Source organism: Anguilla rostrata, chromosome 7, assembly GCF_018555375.3.
Source record: "Anguilla rostrata isolate EN2019 chromosome 7, ASM1855537v3, whole genome shotgun sequence".
NCBI classification, from domain to species: Eukaryota; Metazoa; Chordata; class Actinopteri; order Anguilliformes; family Anguillidae; genus Anguilla; species Anguilla rostrata.
Genome location: NC_057939.1, coordinates 47,630,963 through 47,654,331, shown reverse-complemented (window position 1 = coordinate 47,654,331; position 23,369 = coordinate 47,630,963). Strand labels below are relative to the sequence as shown.

Below are 23,369 nucleotides of genomic sequence, written 5' to 3'. Positions count from 1 at the left end.
TGTGTGAGTTAGTCTGTGTGAGTCTAAGCTGTGTGAGTAAGTCTGTGTGAGTCTCAGCTGTGTGAATTAGCCTGTGTGAGTCTAAGATGTGTGAGTTAGCCTGTGTGGGTCTAAGATATGTGAGTAAGTCTGTGTGAGTCTCAGCTATGTGAATTGGCCTGTGTGATTGACAGCTGTATGAGTTAGCCTGGGTGAGTCTAACTTTATCAAGTGTTAGTATTCAGGCACATTGGATGAGACCTGCCAGAATCAGCCTTCAGGGAACTGTTTCACACCTGTTGCAAGCCATGCTTTATTATTCTTAAAAATAGCCTCTCCACATATCACTCAGTACGGCTAATTTACAACCCTTAATCCAGTAAGAAAGTAGGTCACTAAGACACTTCTGAGGCTTTCTATTCCCCCTGGACAAACTGTTTCATTTGATCCAACTCTGAGTAAACACATTTACCAAATGTATGTTATTGAAATTCCACATTCATAAAGTATGTTCATGCTCTGTCAGTATAGCCACTTAATATAATCCCCGATATAAACTTTAATTAAAATGTGTGGGTGCGTGCATGCGCGCGTGTCTGTTTGTTCCCTGTCTATATCTCTTGCTCCTAGTGCTGTTCCTTCTCCTGTGGATGTTTATTGTTCTGTAACACATGTAATCATGTATGTGTGTCCATGTGAGTGTGCGTATATTAAATAAATATGCCTCTGATGTTTTCAGGTTAATTGCTACTGAAGTCTTTTCCCTCTTAGACTTGAGACAGACTAATATTGCATAAATGGCAGATATGGAGGAAGATGTGGATGAGGTAGCAGAGGAGGAACAGTAAGTACCGGGATCATCATAATTTATTTATCTTTACCTTTTATCATTACCGTCAAACCCACCTCACTCATGTTCATGTTTACCACAGGATGACATTTATTATCTAACTTCAACCTGATCTTTCTCTTCTGTTCTTTTATTTATGAAGGCAAGAAGGTAAGTGCCTGAGTATTTCATCTATGTTTAGATCATTAAGTAAAGCTTTTACTAATGGCTTTATCTGTTAACTGATGAATTTCCATAGAGAGCAGTGAGGTCAATTGCAACTCATCACATTCAATTATTATTCATTCAGATACATCCATTTAAAATAGAAGCTAATTCTTAATTGTTCTGATGCTGAACAGGTTTGCATACATAAAGAAATAACCTTTTTAAATGTATAACCTTGCATTGCATTAATGCCTGTTTATCACATAAATAAAAAGACACAAAACTAAACATGCTATTTTTAAGCCTGTGTGTGGAATTATTATAGTTTCGTTAATGCGTAATACAGTATCAACATGTTTTTTCATTTGCAGTGAAAAATCCAATTTATATCCTCTAATGCCTTTACCTGACCTTTCATGAAACCATTACAGATAAATCCAGCTCATTTTTCTATTTATTATTCTAGCAATTTGGATTTTATGGATGTTCTTTGGCCACAACTAGGCTAGGCGATTATCAGGTATCTATTGTCAGAAATTGTGGCTCAATAAATATTTTGTGCAAATGATAGTTTAAAAAAAAAAGGGGGGGGGGGGGGGATGGGTAGTTTCCTTGTACTGTATATAAAATGCTAAATTGTTCAATAACAACAGTTGCTATTTATGAAAGGCTTCAGGGGGAAGCTATTGTGTACACACAAACCAGGGTGGCTTTTTGCAATCAAGTAAAAGAAATGTGGGGCTGAATTTTTCTTTTTTCTTGACCAGAAGAACCTGCAGAAGAAGAAGCCCCAGGTAATTATTTGTCATCTGGAAAAAGTGACCGCAAATTTGTGCCAGCCATTACAGATAAATTCAGCTCATTCTTCTACTGACTTATCTAGCAACTGGGATTTTATCAATGTTCTTTGCTCAAAGCTAGTCTATGTGATTATTAGGTATCTATTGTCAGCTAATTGTAGCTGAAGTAATGTTTTGTGCAATGGATATAAAAAAGGGGGATGGGGGTAGTTTCATTGTGTTGTACATTTAATTCCAGAAAGATCAATAATGACAGTTTCTGTTTATGAAAGTCTTCAGGGGTAAACTATTCCCCCATTGTGTACACACAAACCAGGGGGGCTTTCTCAAATCAAGTAAAAGAAATGTGGGGCTGAATTTTTCTTTTTTCTTGACTATCAGAACCTGCAGAAGAGGAAGTCCCAGGTGAGTATTTTTCATCAGAAAAAAAGTGACGACAAATTTGTGCCTAATTTTGCTGACTTTCACAAACGCCATCTTTGTTGTTTTAAAAGCAGAAGATAATCTAATTATTGTTGCAATAGCACTGTTTCTCTTCTCATGACTACATGGTCAGAAACTCACTGTTTTTTTTCTGTCTGCAATAATAGATGAGTTGAAACCCAAGCCAAAGTAAGTAACTAGTTGCTTCTCAGACAATAAACTCATTATACATTATACATTACACTAATTATTAGCTTTATTATGGAAAGGATGGGACAGACATAATTACAAATATAATGGACGTGATGAACATAATCAAATGGAGACAGTCATCTGAGAAACTCAAATATAGATGGTATATATAGATGTGGATATAGATATAGATATTGACAGTCATGGTTGCTATTTTGCTTTGCAGAATGTTTGTGCCAAATATCGCACCACCAAAAATCCCAGAGGGAGAAAAAGTGGATTTTGATGTGAGTGGGAACATCTTTATTGGAACTCTTAATATGGTTATTTTTAAACACTCAGGAACACAGATATGCAGACATGCTGGCACACACACATACAGACACACATAATCACATATATGCATACACACAGATACACACAAACACATAAATAATCACAGACATAAACACAAACACACACACACACACACACACACACAATCACAGATATCAGATATACGTGGGCTCACATACATACTTAAACTCACATTAAGCTCACAAACCACAAACACAGTAATGCACACACATGCTCTTGCACATATTTGTACAAGAAATGCAAACACACACAAATTAGTGCCTGTAGATTTCACATGGACAGATTAGGACTAGGGTAATTTGATTAAACCCAGAGTAAGGTGTTATGTCAATGCAAGTATGCCGATTGCAGGGAGACAAGTGTGCTTTACGAATATAAAATTTTTCTTGAATCTATTTATGGAGAGCCTGTTTACCTAGAGTTAAATTAAATTAAACAACAGAGTTGGCATTCAATTCCATTTCAGTTAGGGAAATAAATTGAAATTCAACTAATTCCTTAAACATTTTCTCATAGAATATTGTATGAATATTTTAGAGCATGAATTCAATTTCAGTGAGTTTTCGGAAACAAATAGGAACTGACCCCAAACCCTGGAGAGAAGCCCTTGTTTGTTCAGGCAGGACTCTCTGTTTTCTTGGGCAGTGACTTCATTCCTGGTCCTGGCGTGCCACAGGGTCTGTTAGTTTTTGTTGCTACTTGGCACTTGATTGATCAATTACAGCGGTTGATTACACAGGTAACTCATCGCACGTTGTGTCTTGGGGCTGAGTTGGTTGCTGATATTAAGGCGAGAACAAAAACCAGTAGACCCTGCGGCTCACCAGGACCAGTAATGAAGATCACTGCTCTAGGTGCCCATAAGAAATGTTACGTGTAGTCCCTGCTCTAGACTCTTGTTTGGGACCACGCCTACAGAAAGGTGGGAGGAATGGGTCTCATTGTTGGGCTGTTTCAGGACATTCACCGGAAGAGACAGGAGAAGGACCTGCAGGAGCTGCAGTCTCTGATCGAGGCCCACTTCATCCAGAGGAAGAAGGACGAGGAGGAGCTGGTGGCTCTCGTCAACAGAATCGTGAGTGTCACCTGACAGAACATGTTGCATTGTGGGTAAGACTACATGACCGTGGGCTCATTCCAATCGCTTATTTCATCCGTCCTCATTTCCTCGGTTCTCATGTGACCTGGAAATCGATCAAGGTCATTCCAATCTTCTGAATGCTCCTTAGAGGAGCAAGGACGCTCCCAGAGGATGCTTCAGTGAGGATACACAAGTGCAGCCTTTGAGGAAGTCCTTTTTTTGGAACATGTGATGTATAAATGATCCAACTGTGGATCTACCTCTCCAAATGCACCATGTCCATGAGCAAGGACGTTCTATTTATCAAATACATGCTACCTCGATTCCTCCATCCTCATATCTCATCCTTGCATCTCTTCCTCACGTCCTCTGTCGGGTGGAGCTAAGAAGCAAGGAAAGGATGCGAAGAAGCAAGGAGTGAAAATAAGCGACTTGAATGAACCCGGTTTGTCCTGGAAGTGACTGTGCTCTGTGCTTGTTGTGGGCACGTGCAGGAGAGGAGGCGGACAGAGAGGGCGGAGCAGCAGAGGATTCGGACAGAGAAGGAAAAAGAGAGACAAGCCAAGCTCAACGTGAGTACGCTTAATCCCACGAGCAATGTGCATTAATGCCCATGAGCGTCTGCTATGCCCTCCACAACCTTCAGAGTGTGCGTGTCATTACACTCCAAAACAACAGGTGGCAGTATACATCAGTTATGACATTGTTTAGCATTCATGCATTGACAGAAGTCACTGGCAGCTCTGTGTTGATTGTAATTACACTTTTGCATCCTCATTATTACCATCATCATAAACATGTATTTAACTGGAAAGTCACATTATGATTAAAATCACTCTTGCAAGTAAAATCTAGCTAAGAAAAATAAGGAAGCAGGTTTAAGCACTAAAGGGTGGATGGGTAAAGAGGATGGATGGATGATTTCTGCTGGATTTCTCTCCCACAGGAGGAGAGGGAGAGAAAAGAACAGGAGGAGCATAGGAAGAAGCAGGATGACGATGCTAAAAAGAAGAAGGCCCTGACTAAAATGACCTACACAGTAAAATTTATAGTGTTATTTCTACACTGAGTACAGTGCCATGTATGAGTGTTTGCCCCTTCCTGATTTCCTCTATTATTGCATGTTTGTCACATTAAATGATTTTTATAAAAAGAATGTAATGAAACTGGGTAAATACATAACACATTTTTCAATTATTATTTTATTTACTTAGTGAAAAAGGTTAACAAACACCCATATCACTCGTGAAATAGTAATTGCCCCCATAAAATTAACAACTGGCTGCACCACCTTCAGCAGCAATAACTGCAACCAAACGCTTCCTATAATTTAATATCAGTCTTTCACATTGCTGTAGAGGAATTCAGGAGAAGAGGGCTCAGATCACAAACTCTCCTAGAGTGTGTGAGTGTGTGTGTGTGTGTGTGGGAGGGGGGGGGGATTTGAGGGTTGAAGGAAAAAAAGTCTATTAGAAACCAAAAAGAAAATGACATCCAAGTAAAACCAAAGTTGTCAGAGGGGCTTTAAAATGTCTCTATTATCAAAGAGGGGCCTAATTGAAGATGTTTGGGAAGCAATGCTCAAGACTATCATGCCCGAGTAAATTAGAGAGATCAAACTGAGACTCAAGCTGTGTTCAAGGGCACCATGGATTGAGTTCATTCACACTGGCTGTAATCAGAGTGAATGTAAATTACTGACTAAAGCACTGATCTGAGCACTTGAGCTAATTCCTGATCTTAACGCTTGTCTTACTGATGCAAGTCACTGTGGGTAAGAGCGTCTGCCAAAGTACCAGTAATGGGATGAGACATAATGACTGCAAATTATGTTCTTCAAAAAAAGAAAATCTCATGTTTTTTGGGGGCGGGCCCTGTGAGGACGCAAGATTCTGATGTCCGTGTACATCCTTGTCTGCATTTCCTGAAAGACAGAGGGCCGCAAGGGCGCTAAGAAACAGACGGAGAGGGAGAAGAAGAAGAAGATTCTGGCTGAAAGACGGAAAGCCCTGAACATCGACCATCTGAACGAGGAGAAACTGAAGTATGTTCCTGTCTGAACCAACCATTAAACGCATTCCACACAGCATTTGATTCATTCATTTCACACAATATCATATTATTTATAACAAATTTATGTTAGGATAAACGATTATTATCTTGACAGTTACAGCTATTGTTTCAAGATATAGCTGAAGAACACAAATTTTAAACACTGGCCATTAAAAATCCTCAGATTTTATTGACAATTGAGGCAAAAAAAAACAGCCTCAATTGAAATTCAAACTTTCACCTTCATCAGAAGATCAGCTCCCTACTCCCCAGTCTCAACTCAGCTCACTACTCTGCTTCAAGCACAGTCATTGGATGTCGCAGGCCCGTGCTGGTGTCAATCACTAAAAGCTCTCGTTTGATTGGATGTTCCTCCTGTAGGGACAAGGCCAGGGAGCTGTGGCAGAGGCTGATGGAGCTGGAGGCGGAGAAGTTTGACCTCAGCGAGAAACTGAAGAAACAGAAGTATGATGTAAGTGGCCAGAGAGTAAAACACATCAGCACACAAATACCATGGATACACAAAATCCCATGATTCAATGTCATATCTTACCATACAGCTGATTTCCTCTTTGGTTTGGAAAGGGTTTGGACCTAGGCAAATAAAGCCATTTTAAAGTTCTCCTAACTACTTCAGCTTTATTGGCTCAATTGAGATGTAAAAGCAGGAGTTTCTGATGCTTAACTATCCAGAGAAAGCAGAATAAATTGACTGGAACATACAGATGTAGTATAAATAATAGTTTATATAATCCTCATTAAATGTACAGTAATATAAAACTCCTGGATGGTGGTTCATCTTGCTCTGTCTTACTTAGCAAAGCTCCTGTGTGTCTTTTTCAGGTTAATCAGCTCCTGTGCCGTGTCCAGGATCACCAGAGGTAAGTACTGAGGCTCTCTGCGTTCAGATGATGATTATTATTATTCTATTATATTTGGCAGATGCTTTTATTCCAAGCGATGTACAGTAAGTGCATACCAAAGGTCATTGGAACAATCATAAAACACAGGTCCGATAAGATGAAAATCTCATTAAGCATCGGTTATCCATAGCCATGAACATCAAGTCTAGTTCACCCAGTAAGAATAGGCTGTAAGTATAAGCATAGTAAAGTTATAGCAAGTTAATCTAGAACTGAGGTGTGATTACAAGAGATATGATATGATTCGTTGCTTGTTTTCTTTTTATTATTGTAATGCCCATGCAATTCAGTCTACCTCTGCCATGTGGGTAATAATAAACTTGAACTTCACTTTATATGATAAAGAGCAACAACATCAAAATGATAGTTCATGAGCAACACAAAAGTGGTAGATGAAGATACAAGTATAGCGTGAAACTACTAGAAGATCAAGACGTAAGCATACAAGCGTTGAATTAACACTAATATTAGTATGTCCAGGATAAATCCTGCACAATACTTCCTAAAAAAGCAAGTAAAATAACTACTTTAAGTCAACCATCTCTCCTGCAGCACCTTTGTCACGTGACCTTATCACAAATTTAGTTAAAAGCATACGACCACACCAGCTCCAATGGGCCAACTACAGACAAACAAATCATTCAGATGCCTGCGCTCCACCCAAATCCTGCCCTTCAAGAACACTGCCCCCTACTGTCGGAACGATCGTGGCCCAGATCTCGTCTCCATGACAACAGAGCTGTAATTGTATCAATGCATTAGACTCAATTTTCACAGCTGGCTATATATCGATTGCCCTCTTCTGATAATTAGAATCATTAATAGCACAATGCTGATGAGCTTCTAAAACAAGGATCTCAAATTCCTGGAGGCGTGCAGTGTCACGCTGGTTTTTGTCATGTTTCAGCAGTGAAGTGCCTAATTTAAGTCTGAACATCTGAAGAGGCCACTCGCTATGTTTCCAAGGTCTGAGCTGGCTGTTGACTGAAAGTGTAAATCAGTAAAATATCCAAACACAGGGGCCCTACAGGACTGGAGTGTGAGATCCCTGGTCTATAATAAACGCAGATGAGAGAATAGGATAAATTCAATAGGCACGGCAATTTCTACAGCCTGCTCCCACCCCATCCTCCCAGCGTCCTTCAGCATCATCTGCACTTCCTGTACCGTGTGAGTCACTCAGTCCCACAGCACCCGTCCTTATGCCTCCCCTCCCCCTCAAAGATCATCAACAAACCCTGCGGGTGCTGCAAGACTTCTCAGGAACAACCTTACTCACGCTGTTACGAAACCGCGGTAACACAGAAACGAGCTACAGTTCCGCAGAAAATTCCAAAACTCTGTAAGATAACAAAGGGAGCGTATGCTACTGCTGCTGCTGCACTGGCAGAGGTTTGCCACTGAACCCGTTTCGTGTGAAAGTGCTGTCGTTGACTGACACCTGGTGGTCAGACGGAGGCATTGCAGCGGTGCTGGCGTTTTAATGGTTGTAACTGAAGGTGCTGATCGCGGTTCTGTTTTCTTCAGCGGCAAGGGTCGCGGCAAGGGCAAGGTGTCCGGCCGGCTGAGGTAAAAGGATCGCTCCAGAAGGCCGCGGTTTGAGCACTCCAGAGAAACGCCTACGATCTTTCTTTTTTTGTGGTGACATGCAACATTCTGAGAGAATGGTTATCTTTTTTTGCTATACGATGTGTACAAACAATAAATGACTCATGAATAAATTTTTTCTTTGGATGCTTGAATTTTTTAAGGTAACACACACAAGTACACACACTCACTGAAATGCTCATATACTCATGTGCACACACAGAAAGCCTATATTCTTTATTTTTGCCTGTACATACAAAGTCTGTCCCTACCGTTGTTTGTATGCGAGTGCCAACCTGAAAATTGCCTCTCTATTCTTGGTAATATTCCAATTAGACCCTCTGTTAGACACACAAACCCTACTCACAATATTCAGTTGTTTGACTGTAGCAGAATTGTCAGTTTCCTTTACTTCTACACTTCAGTCTGAATGGAGGCTAAGACCGGGAACTCACATGCTTACACCAATCAAAGACACAGAACAGCAGAGGAGTTTTGTATTTTTAACTTTAATTTACGGTACACCTGCAGCACACATTCCCTGGTAAGACACACTACGATGGGTCTTACGGAACAAGGTTACACACATTCCTCTTGGCAAACACTGACACACAGGGAGGGGGTGCGCACTCGGGTGAAAAGCGATATACTACGGCCTTTATTTTCGTGTCTGTACAGTAAATAAAATAAACGTTCCACACATAACAGTTTACAACAGTGCGTTTTTAAGTTGGCTGTCCATAGACTCTGAACAGAGTTTTGTTTTCGTTTTTTATTTTGGTGGTGGGGGGGGGGGGCGTCCTCACCACAGGTGGGTCTCTCGGATCTCGGCGATGACCTGGCTGGCTTTCTGCAGGGCCTGCGAGGGGGGGCAAGAGAGGAGAGGGGTGAGCAGGGCCAGGGAGCATTTTTACACTGTGTCTGTGTGAGTGTGTGTACGTGTGTGTGAGAGCGTGTGTGTGTGTGTGTGTGTGTGTGCGTGTGAGAGAGCATGTGTGTGTGTGTGTGTGTGTTTGTGTTGATATGAAAGGTTTGAGAGGTTGTACAGACTCAGAGTATTTCTCAGCATGTGTTTGTGTGTGTGTTTGTGTGTGCGTGCGTGTGTACCTTCAGCATGTCCGCCGCCTCGTTGCGTCTCTGGGCCATGTCCTCTGACTCGGTCAGCAGGTCGTCCAGCAGCCCTGCTTTGTACAGCTGCCCCACCAGCTCACTCTGCAGGCTGTCCTTCACGTGGTTCACCAGGAAGTGCATTACTGCCTTGGGCACGCTGGGGGGGGGAGACAGAGACTTTTAACCTATACTATTTTGTTTATATTAGAATAAATGTAACATTATTTTTGTTATGCTCTTCACACCTGACTGTTAATTGCTTTTTTTTTTTTTAAATGGCAAGTGAAATGGCAAACACAGGCGAGACTGACATCATCAGCCTGCAGAACACATAGACATGTAAAGGCCGTATTAGGGACACAAACAGTTTCAGACTGTACCTGTCCTGGATGTTTTTTCTGACAATGAGGAAGTAGGATTTGATGAGCCTCTCTATGACCTCACAATCCCTCTGCTCCCGAGCAGACAACTTCCTGGCAACTGGAACAGGCTGCAAGCGACAAGAGCTAATCAGTGACCAACAAAACAGCATGAGCTAATCAGTGACCAACAAAACAGCATGAGCCAATCAGTGACCAACAAAACAGCATGAACCAATCAGTGAACAAAACAGCACGAGCCAATCAGTGTCCAACAAACAGCAGGAGCCAATACCTGACCAACAGAACAGCAGGAGCAAATCAGAGTTTGAACTGGGGGAGGGGAGAGTTGCAAACTGCAGTGTGTACAACAGGACAGGTATTACTGCAGCCCCCAAAGAAGGAGGGAGTGGTGAGATAATAAAGAGAGAGAGAGAAAGAGAGAAAGAAGGAAATGAACGCACCACATCCAGCAGGTTGACGGCGTATCCCTTCATGGGGCTGGCCGGGAGGGGGGCCTGGGGAGGTCTGCCGTTTTGGTCTTCCGCCATCGCCCCATCCTCTCCCTTCTTTAACTTGCCCCTCCAGCCCCCGGAGCCGTCCTGCTCCCCCTGCGGACCTCCTGCTGCACCCTGGGGAGGGACACACAGTCAGGGGTCAAGGGTCAAGGGTCACAGAGGCCTGGACAGGTCACACCTTCAGTCTAAATAGAGCACAGCTGCCATTATACAGCACTGCAGGGTCAGTAGCAGCACTGACATAATGCAGTACTGGTGTAATTTAGTGCAGCATAATGGTTAGGGAGCTGGAGCTTGCAACTCAGAGGTTGCAGGTTCAAATCTCAGGTGCAGCACTGCGGGTGTATCTTAAGCACGGTACATAGCCTTAAGTTAAGTAATGATGCAATTCGCTGAGCTTAACGAAGCAACACGGTCATCATTGTGCTCAAATGTCATCTAGCACAGGTACGCAAACGTGTGCTGTCCAAAGACAATGCAACATGCACAGTGCTTCGCTGGGGACGGGTGGCTATCAAGCATCGTTGTTCCACACACACACACACACACACACACACACCGTGAGAGAACCTCATCCGACACACACCCGGTGTATACTTCAGTCAGAGGTCCTTCTCACACAGGACTAGCTGTGGGTGCATTTTACCCTCGCAACCTCCCACACCCACATAATGCCAGAATGTCCTTTCACAAAGGAGATGGTCGTTTCGACGTTAAACTCCCCAGATCTCTTGCCGTGACTCACCTGGAAAGCAGTGTCTAGAGTGCTATTTCTGTCTTGAGTGCATTCAGTGGCACGCTAACAGCAGTTGTTCAGTCCCCTCCCCTATGCAGACACCGAGGTACATGAACCACAAACAGCTGCTTAAAATAGAAGGCTTATGGCTCAATGTGAAGGGCACTACAGTACTTGGTCTAGGCAGTTCACACTAGTTTACATTTTTTTGTTTGCAGTAAATGGTGTCAGGTCTGTGGTTATGCAGTGAATCCTAACGCTAGTTTCCGAAGTATTTAAAAAAAAATGTTTTTTTAATTCAACAAAGCAGAATTACAGAACTCACAGCAAAGCAATACAGGAAGGCACCCAAACAAAGCTCATATGTTAAAGAGAGATTTTCTCTCACTCTCATCTCTCTCTCTCTTAATCTCTCTCTCTCATGCAGCTGGTCGGGTTAGGGGAGGGGTGGTGAACAGGAAATGCAGTGATGAGAACTGATGGTTTATGAAGCTTAATGAAGCTTTGTGAGCTTTTTTGAAGCTTTGTGAAGCTTAGATTCATCCAGTATCAGGGCTAATTGACCTGGGGTATAGTAAGACCTGCAACTACAGCTCAGAGCAGCTCTACCCGCCCTACAGATGGAAATTACTCAACTCGTTCTCTTTTGTTCTATTAAGTCTTAATTCTATTCTCTTCCACTCCATATTATGGAAAATGATGCTCTATTGTGATTCTTATCTAATTGTTTATTCTATTAAGACACCAGTGATAGTGCAGAAGGAATAAGGAGGACCACATTTCCCAGAAGGCCAAAGGAGAGGAGGGTGAAATCACAGCACTGCAAGGGGCATGCCAAAGCCAGGCAACGGGTGCCACACACCTTGGCCCCCTCAGCGTCGCCGGGGGCAGGGGCCTCGCTAGGAAAGACAGGGGGCCCACTCGGGCCCTTTAAGGACTACAGAAAGAGGGGACGTCAGATTAGAGAAAGGAGTAGAGACAGAGATGCCCGACCTTTGACCCGCAAGCGAAGGAGACTCACAAAGGATTCACATTTACTGCCGCAGCCTGCTTCACACCCCAATTACTGCCTACGCAGAGAAGTACAATACGTTTGTAAAACATTTATCTATGAATACAGGGCTCTACATGCTCCCCAGCTAAAAAACTTAGGAGCACACTAATGCATCCCAACTGTTAGATGTGCTCCTAAATTGCTTTCACAGTTCGCACACATCGATTTTCAGAAACACGTGTTCCTAAAATGGGAGCACTATGGAAGTCTGGAAATAAAAGAGCAAGAACCTGCGCTTGTTACTTCAGTCTTATTCTTTCTTTTCAATAAGGAGAAAAGGCCTCATTGAAGGAGAGGATTTTAGTGACTCAATGTTCTTTGAGCCTTATTGTGAAGCAGGCTCGCGTCGTTTCAGTAAAGAAAAACGCCGCTGAAAGCCGTACCTTGTCGCGGGGCACGGCTGAGGGCAGCTCTCTCATCCTGTTCCTCCTCTGCTCCTGAAGGAAAAAAACGACACTTTCAGCGCACAGCACGACCGACACAAAATTATTTATCCGCCAGAATTCGCCATCCTTTGCGGGAGGACTAAATGTATGAGAACCCTGGAGCACAACTATGCAAATGCTCAATTTCCACCATGTCAGCTTCAGAGTGAACCGTCGCTATGAGCTCTCTCCAAAGAGCAGCGGGACTTCCTCTCTTTACCCAATCCCAGCATGCTCTTTGCTACCTCGCAGAGAACTCTGAGGTGTCAACTTCATTTGCTTGTTTGTAGTTTTCCATGTCCTGTTTCATTGCATCATGTACTGTATATAAACGTGTTGAATATATGTAGCACAGACAGCAAGAGATGAATTTTCTTCTGTTAAACATTGACAAAGTCCAACCAATCAAAACATCAATTAATCAATCAGCTAATCAACCAGCCGTCCAATCAGAGGAGCCGCTCCTCTCTCTTTCCTCACCTCTATATTATTGTTCATGACGCCGCACGCGTCGGCGAAGTCGGGGTGTTTGGTGTTGATGTACGCCAGCTCGATCGCCACCAGGTTATGAACCTGAAACGGGTGAAGGGGGCGGAGTTAAGACAAAGATAGATAAATGAATGAGAGAGGAGGGAGAAGATGCATAAATGAAAGGATGAGGGGAGAAGAAGACATAAAGGGGTGAGGGGAGGCAGAAGAGAGATAAATAGAACTGGGGGAGGGGGTAATGACTGAGGGGGCGTGCAGAATGATAAACAGGACTCTCTCACCATCTCATTGGTCACTGGCAGTCTCTTCCTGAGGAGTGAGGTCACCACCTCCACTATGGCATCATGCAGCTTTGGGAACCTCAGCAGCTCCTGGGGGTATAGTATAGTATAGTATAGTATAGTATAGTATAGTATAGTATAGAGCAATATAGCACAGTGGACCTGTGTGCTGTAGTATGTATATCATGGTACAGTGGAGTATAATTACAGCATAGTATACTTGTGTACTGGAGCATGTATACTACAGTACAACAATAGTACAGTATAGTGCATCTGTGCACTATAGCATGTATATCATACTACAGTACAGTGTGTATAGTATACTGTACCTGAGTGCTGCAGTTGCTGCAGTATGTATGGTATAGTATAGTGTACCTGTGTTCTGTAGTTGCTGCAGTATGTATGGTATAGTATAGTGTACCTGTGTTCTGTAGTTGCTGCAGTATGTATGGTATAGTATAGTGTACCTGAGTGCTGTAGTTGCTGCAGTATGTATGGTATAGTATAGTGTACCTGTGTTCTGTAGTTGCTGCAGTATGTATGGTATAGTATAGTATACCTGCGTGCTGTAGTTTCTGCAGTATGTATGGTATAGTATAGTGCACCTGCATGTTGTAGTTGCTGCAGTATGTATGGTATAGTATAGTGCACCTGTGTGCTGTATTTGCTGCAGTATGAATGGTATAGTATAGTGTACCTGCGTGCTGTAGTTGCTGCAGTATGTATGGTATAGTATAGTGTACCTGCGTGCTGTAGTTGCTGCAGTATGTATGGTATAGTATAGTGTACCTGCGTGCTGTAGTTGCTGCAGTATGTATGGTATAGTATAGTGTACCTGCGTGCTGTAGTTGCTGCAGTATGTATGGTATAGTATAGTGTACCTGAGTGCTGTAGTTGCTGCAGTATGTATGGTATAGTATAGTATACCTGAGTGCTGTAGTTGCTGCAGTTTGTATAGTATGGTATAGTATAGTGTACCTGCGTGCTGTAGTTACTGCAGTATGTATGGTATAGTATAGTGTACCTGCGTGCTGTAGTTGCTGCAGTATGTATGGTATAGTATAGTGTACCTGCGTGCTGTAGTTGCTGCAGTGCTGTATAATCCTCTGCATCTCCTCATGCACCAGCTCCACACAGCGCAGACTGGGCTCCTCCAGCCGCTTCACCTGCCTCTTCACCAGCAGCTCAAAGGACACCTCGGGCACGAAGAGGGCCGGACGGGGGCCCTGCGGGGGGACGGACACGCCTTTACCCAGCAGCCCCTCCAACACTCGCCACGGACATGAGAGAACACCAGCGCGTCCCAGCTCACCGTGGCATTCCGGATAGCGGTCAGGACATCTATGGTGGTGAGACCTCCCAGCGGATCCACCGATTCTAGCGTCCGTCCGAACGTCTCGTGGAATATGTAACAGATTCTGGCCCCACCACATCTGCAAAGTGGGACAAAAATGAGATACTAGTCCAACCGAATATGCCGATTATTTCACTGGCGGTGATTACCGACAGGAAGTCAGTCTCCCCACCATTAATTACCACTGAGGAAGGAAATCTCATAAATAATTAAGTCACATGTGCAGGGCGGCAGTGTAGCATAAAGGGTTGCAGGTTCAATTCCCAGGGACGACACTGCCGTTGTGCAAGGTACTTCATCTGCATTGCTTCAGTATATATCTGGCTGGATAAAATGACACAATGGAAATGCTATGTAAAAGTTGTGTAAGTCGCTCTAGATAAGAGCGTCTGCTAAATGCCAGTAATGTAATGTAATGTAACCTTCCCTTTTTGTACCCGCTGGTACGGCACGAGAGCTCCTCCCGCCCCATAGCGAGGGCTCCTCCCACCCCACTGGGCGGAGCCGGGCGCACACTCACAGCTCGGCGGTCTCGATGTACTTGGCGGTGCCCTCGATGGTGTTGCAGTACTCGGCGGCGAACTTGGTGATGAGCTGCAGCAGGGTGGCGCTCTTGTCCTCCACGGGCTCGCCGTAGCTGCTGAGCAGCGACTGGTACTGCGCCGCCAGCACGTTGATGCGCGTCTTCAGCTCCGGCAGGCAGTCGCGGATGTGGTGCATCAGCAGCCTGTGGGTGAGCCGCGAAGGTTAGCGTCTGCGGGGGTTAGCGTCTGCTAAGGGTAGCCATTCTGGCTCCACTCGTGGCTAAGGCTGGAGCCACACGTCCTCTAACGAGGTCACCTGGGATCATACTCGCCTCCCACAATTGGGCCCTTGTGGCCATGTTTTCTATTTTTAAAACAGTGTTCCTTGAGTGTGTATCAGTCACATATTTTGGAAATCCCCACACAGCAATATTTCTGCTTTCTTTGTCTCCTTGTTCTGTCTGTATTTTCAATTTGAAAAGGGACACACCTCCATATATCAGCCAAAAAATGTACACAGCAGCAACATGAGAGTGAACAGAGATGTATAGACAGCCCCACCTGTTCAGCGTTCTGGCGAGGTATTTGGTTCCGTTTCTGTTGGCGAGGGAGGGGTACTTCTTCTGCAGAAAGGCGTGTTCGTCCCGTATGGCGTCGGCCACGCTCTTCTTATTATTGATGTCTAACTGACTCCTGCAGGCCAGGGCAGGAAGCGCACAGTCAGACAGGAATGCAAGATAAAGAGCATTCCTTCTCTGAAAGTCACCTGCTATTAAAAGAAAACCATGCACGACGAGCTTTGAGAGCATGATGTCCCGTGAATGAGGGGCGGAGCTAACATACACCATCGGTGACTCACCAGTTTGAGCCAATCATTGTGTTTTGCTGCAGAGAGCAAAAACACTGCTTGATTCAGCCAGACACACTGTGTAACTTTCATTTGGACAAGTGCTATATAAATAAATAAAGATTTAGACTTTGAACTAATTGACAGCTTGGGTTTTGATGAAGCTGATGTCACTCATCCCTAGGTGCAACGGTGAGGGAGAGACGTGCCTGTTGACAACCCCGATCAGGCCCAGTTTGACGGGAATGACCCGACCCATCAGCACGTCCATGGCGTCGGTACCGGCATCCATCAGGTCCAGTTTGGTCACCACGGCTAAAGTTCTCCTTCCTGTTTGCGTTAAATGGGGACGGACACAGGACACAAGCAAATGCGTCATTTACCCAGCTAAACTTATTTACGCACAAATTACTAACTAATAATATTAAATAATTCACGCATAGGAAAAAGCAGGACAAATGAAGTCCTGCCAAAATATACAAACATTGTTCCAATACTTCATTAAGAGTATGGAATGGAACCATTTTGGACAGTGTTCCCCTAGAATACAAAAATAATGACCAAATCATCCAATGTTTCAGACCCACAACTCTTTGTCAGAACAATTAAGGGGTCTCCGTATGATCAAATCACTCGCAATCCACAGAAGCGTGGACCGGACTGAATCAGTTTGCTGACTGGATGCCAGAAACAGGTGGCTTCCATTAAGATGTAAAACCTGGAATGGCACCAGCTGCTGGACACAGATCTCTACTCTGAGAGACTGTGGTCAGAGGTCATAGGTGAACACTGACCGTCGGGGTCCACCTCTCGAGCCACTTTGAGCGCCTCGGAGGTGGCCATGTCGGTGTTGGCGGCCGTGACGGCCAGGATGATGCAGTTGGGGTTGCTGATGTGTTTCAGGATGAGCTCTCTGATCTGGATCTCGATGTCTTTGGGCTGGTCTCCCACCGGGACCTGGGGGGAACACACAGAAGCGCCATGATGCACCCAGATAGCGAGCTCAAGCCAACTGAACTCTGCGTTTCTACGGTTACATTCTCAGGAAGTGACAAGAGCATACATGTGCAGAACTCACTCAACCTGCCATCACATGACATGTGTGATGACTGTAATAGAAGTTCACAGGGCAGTAGAGATACCTTAGTGATACCTGGAAGGTCCACCAGGGTCAGGTTCACCACATGAGGAGAGAAGATTTTCAGGTGAATGGGCTCATCGCTGATACCCTGGAAGAACAGAGTGTGTCACACAACACATTTTTAGTGAAGGCAAGAAAGGAGCAGAAGAACTAAAAAAATAAGTCCAGAGATAAAGAGCCGGCTATAAATAGTTTCAGCTAAATCAAATTGGATTTGTGTTTGTATCCACTACGAAGACCCAGTTTATAAATGTGTCAACTCATGCTCTGTTGATTATGAAGGACAAGGACTCCAAAGGGTAGCTAAAAATCCACCTGGTGACTGTATCACTCTCACCTTGTTATTGCCAGAAATTCTTTCGGTTTCATTTTCTATTTCTTGCCTGATTTCATCAAAATCTGTGTAGATCTGAAAACACAAGCAATGGAAAAAATGCCTCAGCACAAACTCAGTACAATAAGAGCCATTTATAGCACAGTCCAGCATAAGGTTTCCTCTGGCATATCTAACTGGTCTACTGTGCAAAAAGGTTATTGTGATACATTTCCTGGGGCACACATTGGCTTATCACGGGTGTAAGAGTGTACATATGATGTGCCTCTAGATGAGGGGTGCACAACAAGGGCCAATCCTTTTCAGGATTTCGTGCCAACTTCTCTTCTTAATTATTCAATTAGCTCAATCATATCTTGATCTGAAAATTGCATAAGCACCAGCTACAGCTGTACACTGCAAGTGTATCCTACAGAGTTTACTGTGCTCAAGTCCAGGAGTTAACCAGCCTAGTTTATAGAGCCATCAAAAAACAAAAACTAAGGTAATTGGTTGGTAATTGGCAAAAACCACCATGCACACCGGCCCCCCAGGACCGGAGTTGTGCACCCCTGCTCTAGATATAAAAGAGTCTTTGATAATCTCAACAAGCAGAGCAAACATTTCAGGGAGCACATTTGAAGAGACCTATTTTTGCTCTGAGGAATAAACATGAAGAAAATTGTCTATTCATTATCAGGTATCATAGTGGTTAAGATTCACTCCGTCATATATGGACATAGATTTATCTTAAAAAGCTCACACCTTGTTTTTGGTGTGTAGAAATTTTCCCCATTCTTCTCCATCGACTCCTGTGGAAACAAACATGATGTTAGAATCATAGAATCAAGCCCCGCCTTTGGGGGGAGGGGCATGAGGCGTGGCCTCACCAAGAGGTCAACACAACGTGGCAGAGGGGACTGGCCCTGTTGTAGACACGCCCCTTTCGTGCCACTGGCCAGCCCACCCTCGTAGCACGACAGCACATGACCGCCGTTGTCTTCACATTCACGTTCTCCACTGGAAACGTTCGGCTGGAATCCGGTCTTCGTTCCGTGGGACCACAGCCAGTAACACATTTACACGGGTCTGTTTCCAAACTAACTTGCACGGGCAAGCGAAAATGGCTACGAGTTCGGCTCTTACGTTAGCAGCGTAAAAAAAGTGCCCAAGTGCAAGCCACAATGAAAGAAGCGCAGTGCATTGTGGGAAGCGCAAACATTCTCCAGCAGGGGTCTGCAATGAAAGCCCAGGAGGCCCTCAGTGCCTGCAGGTATTTGTGGTTTCCTTTCGAGCGGCAGCCAATGAAGGCCATGAGAACAAGGTGTGTGGATTCTTTAGCCAATGAACAAATGAAATAAATCACTGGAGCTGAAACTGTCCACCAGCAGACATTTTGGCTCTCCAGGACTGGATTCTGACAGGTGCATTCTGGTCGCATCTAACATCTTACTGACCAAACTCTCACCCTGCAAACTAAATTCTGCTGAAATATGTTCCAATTTGTAGAATTTAAAAAGCACAAAAGCTATCAATATATATAATAGCAATAGTGACAAGTTTTAAAATGTAATATGAATGAAAATGTCTCATAGTCCAAATTTAAGCTGTGAGGAGCCAATAAAGATAAAAAATTAAAGTTTTTAATCCTGAACTTTAGTTTTAAAAGGTTTAAATTACTTTCAATGCAATAATGTTACATTTGAACAAATGATTTTTTTTTACAATAGGTAATATGCATGACTAACCACTATTCGTCATTCTGATTTATGTAGCCATATGGGGAGGTATTTGAAGAAGTCCAGCTCCAAATTCCCAGTTTAAATACTCATTTCAGATGAAATAATGCAAACAAATGTGATATTAGAATGCTCCAACAGATGGCTCAGATTCCCCTTGGGGATTTTGGTTTCTGAATGTCATTAATCCAGATGTTCGTTAGCGCATTCATACACTGCGGTGCAGCAAGCCTTCAGAAATAAACAAATGAATGAATGAATGAACAAATGAATGGATGAATGAATGAATGAATGAATGATAAACAAATCCTCATAACAGCCGCACAGTGACCATTAGCCTCTACGTTCAGCCCAAAATTAGACCAAATAAATACAAAAAAATAATAATAATTTTTAAGATTATGACAGGGGAGGGGCCCGAACAGAAAAGAGGGAAGAAAAGAGAAAGAAAAGCAGCCAATCGCAGACAGAAACCAGAGGAAAAGGAGACCTTTGTACAGGCGTCCATCTTTCCACGTGCTGGGGTCTGTGGTTTTGGAGAAATGACAGAGAAAGAGAGGTGTTAGCCACAACTACTGTACAGCAACAAGAAATGTGCGGTCCTTACTGGATCTGCCCATTACCCACAGAACTTGGGTTTAGGTTTGGCTACACATCCCAATCCGGTAAATCACACAAGGATATATTCTCAAAAGGTGGGTGGATCTTGAATACGTTTACGTGACATCGCACACACGCTGTAACTGCACTGTGGTGGTCGTTTGAAGACACAGAAGTCTCTTCAATGACTGAAGTTCATTCAAAGCACTGCATTTTCCGTGTAGACAAAGCGTAGCCTAAATGTCAAACCATTCATTTGATTGTGTTCCATAATATTTGAAATGAACTTTTAAATAAGTACGTGTTCGTTATGTACTTTGTTCGGGCAGTGTAAGCCTTCATTACGGCTTCATTTAGAATTTTATACAAAGAGGACACAATTTTCATTTCTATAACTGTGGGCCCAGAGCTCTTGTTTGAATTTTCATAATGTCCCTAGCTCAACAGACATTCTGAAGTCGAATGATAGGGAAAATACATTAGGTTCCTGTAATCTCTCAATCACAAAGGTCGAGACAAACTTTTGCTCTTATAAAGCACCAAATGACAAAGACCTTCTCTATGCAGAGTAGCTAACTATTCAGAAACGTTCTTTGTTGTGTAAAAGATGCAGTGACAAATGATGGCTTAATGGCTCCTCTTAGTTGAATATTCACTTATTGTTACAATTTTACATTTTGAGCAGTTTCTCTTATCCTCTCAGCAATTCTTTTTTACCCCCTGTAGAGGACATGAGTCAATGGCTTTAATCTCAAGAACCACATATTCTGCTATTCTCAAATTTACACTACATGAGACATTAAATTAAAAGAAAAAATAATTTTGAAAATATTTGCACAGCGACATGTTTTCGTAATCCGAGATGATAAAAACATGTTGTATTTGTCATCTTATATTATGTCAAAAATGTTTCTCTGTTCTCTACCAGTTAAACAGAGTTATTCTTTAGAAGGATATTGAACGTTTTTCAGACCTGCGATACAGCACTCAAACAGCACTGTGCTTCAGAGTAGCACCCTTCAAAAACAAAACAAACACTGACATCAGCTGTGCCTTTTCAAACCGCTGACCACCAGGATAACACAGATCCAGAACAGAAGGCAATGACTGCGTCAAAATGTTACGACATGCACGCACAATCACACACACACACACACACACACACACACACACATATACAGGCACACAGACACACACTCGCACGCACGCACGCACGCACGCATGCACACACGCACACACGCACACACACACACACACACGAGTGAGAGTGTGTGAAAGAGAGACAGACAGAAGGAGGAATGGAAGGAGGGAAAGAGAAACAGTCAGAGAAAGAGAGCTTTAAATGGACTCCCGTTAAGCAGAGACAGGGAAGGGAACAGACGGGGCAGAGCGTATGTGGTCGGAACGTTTAGGTACCATTCTCTTCACTGGTCTTCCTGCGGTCATCGGGGTCCACATTTACCAGCTGCAGGATCAGGGGGCGTCGTGTGACTATGCCCGTTCCCCGCGGCAACAGGTCCCGGCCAACCAGGCTCTCCAACACCGAACTCTTTCCGCTGCTCTGGATATTGTGAACATTTCATGCAAAAACAAAAAGGGGTCAGGGTGATGAGGCATCATTCGATTTAATCACAGTCGTCACCAGCGCGCTAACTGAATTTAATTCCTGAAATTACCCATGTAGGCTAATTACTCCACTGTGAAAGAAGTGCTATATATGGAATATCAGTAGGACTGTACTAGGACTGTACTACAACAGCGGCTCTAAGCACTTGAGACTAGGAGAAGGAAGCTATTCCCCATAGCGTTTGTGTGTGTGTGTGCGTGTGTGGGGAGTGGGGGGGGGGGGTAATTATAAAATCACATGAACGGAGCCTATACACAGAATAGGTATCCAATCCGAGGTAGCCTACATAATAAGATAAGCACGTGTACAAACACAGACAGGTCGTCCTAATTCTGCCAACAGTCTGTGCCATACAGGCGGATCTTGCCAAAGGCTCGACACACAAGTCCACTAAACAGACACCTAGGTAAACCGATGCTCCAGATTTTGAACATTTTTAAATCTCCACTTCACAATGAGATCTTTCTCCTTAAAACCATGTGATGAATAAATGTGACACAAGTTAGCGGGCTCATGATGCACCCCATCACTGAGAATGATAATGACTTTTCCTTTTTTTTATTTTTCACATTTAAAAAAAAAAACAGCAAACCATTTTGCAGGGAGGATTCTGCGAAGTGAAGTACTGAGGGGTAAGAATACGTTTGAGAAAAGCTGAGATTTCATCAACAACTAATTAATTTTGATATGCTTGTGATACTCTGCACACGATACTGTGGGCACAATAATAATCCATCCTACACACTGAACTCTATGATATAATACTGCAATACCACCTCCTGTCCTTATCAGTTGCCCGACTAACCCGGGACTACGCTATAGCACAAACAGAATTGGGTCTTCACCTGCACCAATTTTACTGAATTGAAATTGCAACAATATATATTGGTACTCGGCAAGCTAGCTAGCTATCTGCCGTGGTGAAAGCCATACTAACGTGTTATTTACCGTTTTCAAATGCAAGTTCCCCATCTATGTTTGACCTTAAGCTCAAGTCAGCTATTCACAGCTTTCATCTGTTATAAGAACAGCCTTTTTTAGTTTACCAGCTGCACTGTCGTCATTGTATACTGGTGAGCTCTATTCTAGTTGCGTTTTTTAACCAGCTATTTCGAAATAATGCATGCATAGCTAGCTGCGTTATGCTGATCTGGGCACGATTATTTTTGTATCTCCTGACTACCTCAAAGTTAGTCGCAAGCTTACAAACGCTCTAACGAAGACCTGTAGTTGAAGGACACTAACACGTAGTAAGTTCCATATGCTTATAATATATGCAGATAGTCGGTCTAGCTAACGTTGTTTCTATCCAGTAGCTAGCTAACGACAGACGTCAAATATGAAAGCAAAAGTGCAGGAATGCTAGCTGCAGACAATTGTATTTTTGGGACACTGGTTTAAACATACAGTTTAAGCATACTGTTGTATCATCAAGCTAGCTAAAAATCTTTTTTATCTGCCGAGCTAGTTTTTCTAAGTCTGAAAAAAACAATAGCTTGGTAGCGCTACATATCGTTATCCTAGCCAATGTTAGCTTGCTAGCCAATATCAATGTGTGCTTTTTACCTGTGTTCCAACAACTGCAATCTGCGGCAACTGGATTATATCTGCTCCCACCGTGTTGAAGACGTCTTGAAGTTTGTTTATAACGGGGATCAGGGCTTCCATGGTTCGGCAATACAGGGACCTGTCAAAATGAATGAGCTTACAAGCTACCCTGCAATACACACAGGGACAATGTCATAGAAGACGGCGGCCCTCGAGACAGCCACCATTTAACCAACCCGGCCTAGAGAATAACTGGGCACTGTTAGTCAACGCAGCATTCTGGGAAACGAAGTACCTAAAATAGCAACCACCA

At 43.4% G+C, this 23,369-nt stretch overlaps 2 protein-coding genes across 7 annotated transcripts; one reads left to right on the top strand and one right to left on the bottom strand.

Moving 5' to 3' along the window:
- Positions 1-1,659: 1,659 nt before the first annotated feature.
- Positions 1,660-8,525, top strand: LOC135259888 (troponin T, cardiac muscle-like). Of its 3 annotated transcripts, none has more exons than XM_064344804.1 (11): positions 1,660-1,770; positions 2,158-2,181; positions 2,367-2,388; positions 2,618-2,678; positions 3,707-3,823; positions 4,324-4,401; positions 4,776-4,868; positions 5,761-5,873; positions 6,263-6,353; positions 6,725-6,762; positions 8,335-8,525. In XM_064344804.1, the coding sequence occupies exons 4-11, from the start codon at positions 2,619-2,621 to the stop codon at positions 8,375-8,377; spliced, it is 633 nt and encodes a 210-aa protein (XP_064200874.1). In that variant the 5' UTR covers positions 1,660-1,770; positions 2,158-2,181; positions 2,367-2,388; position 2,618; the 3' UTR covers positions 8,378-8,525. The 3 variants fall into 3 exon arrangements, with proteins under 3 accessions (XP_064200874.1, XP_064200873.1, XP_064200875.1); XM_064344803.1 differs by having other exon boundaries at positions 8,332-8,525; XM_064344805.1 differs by having other exon boundaries at positions 6,725-6,766; positions 8,339-8,525.
- A 356-nt stretch (positions 8,526-8,881) lies between these two features.
- Positions 8,882-23,334, bottom strand: LOC135259895 (dynamin-1-like protein). 4 transcript variants are annotated; one of them, XM_064344812.1, is made up of 20 exons: positions 23,075-23,334; positions 21,298-21,442; positions 19,772-19,807; positions 18,308-18,354; positions 17,567-17,638; positions 17,231-17,317; positions 16,883-17,045; positions 16,298-16,418; positions 15,803-15,934; positions 15,238-15,444; positions 14,676-14,796; positions 14,434-14,589; positions 13,364-13,453; positions 13,074-13,166; positions 12,552-12,605; positions 11,977-12,051; positions 10,325-10,492; positions 9,882-9,991; positions 9,499-9,658; positions 8,882-9,250 (listed from the first exon to the last, which is right to left on the bottom strand). In XM_064344812.1, exons 1-20 carry the CDS (start codon positions 23,174-23,176, stop codon positions 9,194-9,196), a joined length of 2,196 nt encoding a protein of 731 aa, XP_064200882.1. In that variant the 5' UTR covers positions 23,177-23,334; the 3' UTR covers positions 8,882-9,193. The 4 variants fall into 4 exon arrangements, with proteins under 4 accessions (XP_064200882.1, XP_064200884.1, XP_064200883.1 ...); XM_064344814.1 differs by lacking the exon at positions 11,977-12,051 and having other exon boundaries at positions 23,075-23,333; XM_064344813.1 differs by lacking the exon at positions 19,772-19,807 and having other exon boundaries at positions 23,075-23,333.
- Between the last annotated feature and the right edge of the window lie 35 nt (positions 23,335-23,369).

Bases quoted from the DNA above. Each gene is read 5' to 3' on its own strand.
- LOC135259888 (XM_064344803.1), top strand. From the start codon at position 2,619: ATGTTTGTGCCAAATATCGCACCACCAAAAATCCCAGAGGGAGAAAAA. The intron at 4,402-4,775 runs GTGAGTACGCTT...TCTCTCCCACAG, and splicing joins AGAGACAAGCCAAGCTCAAC to GAGGAGAGGGAGAGAAAAGA. The intron at 4,869-5,760 runs GTAAAATTTATA...ATTTCCTGAAAG, and splicing joins TGACTAAAATGACCTACACA to ACAGAGGGCCGCAAGGGCGC.
- LOC135259895 (XM_064344812.1), bottom strand. From the start codon at position 23,176: ATGGAAGCCCTGATCCCCGTTATAAACAAACTTCAAGACGTCTTCAAC. The intron at 15,935-16,297 runs GCACGTCTCTCC...CCTGGCCTGCAG, and splicing joins CTGATCGGGGTTGTCAACAG to GAGTCAGTTAGACATCAATA. The intron at 14,590-14,675 runs GTGAGCTGGGAC...GTCCCCCCGCAG, and splicing joins CCGCTATCCGGAATGCCACG to GGCCCCCGTCCGGCCCTCTT.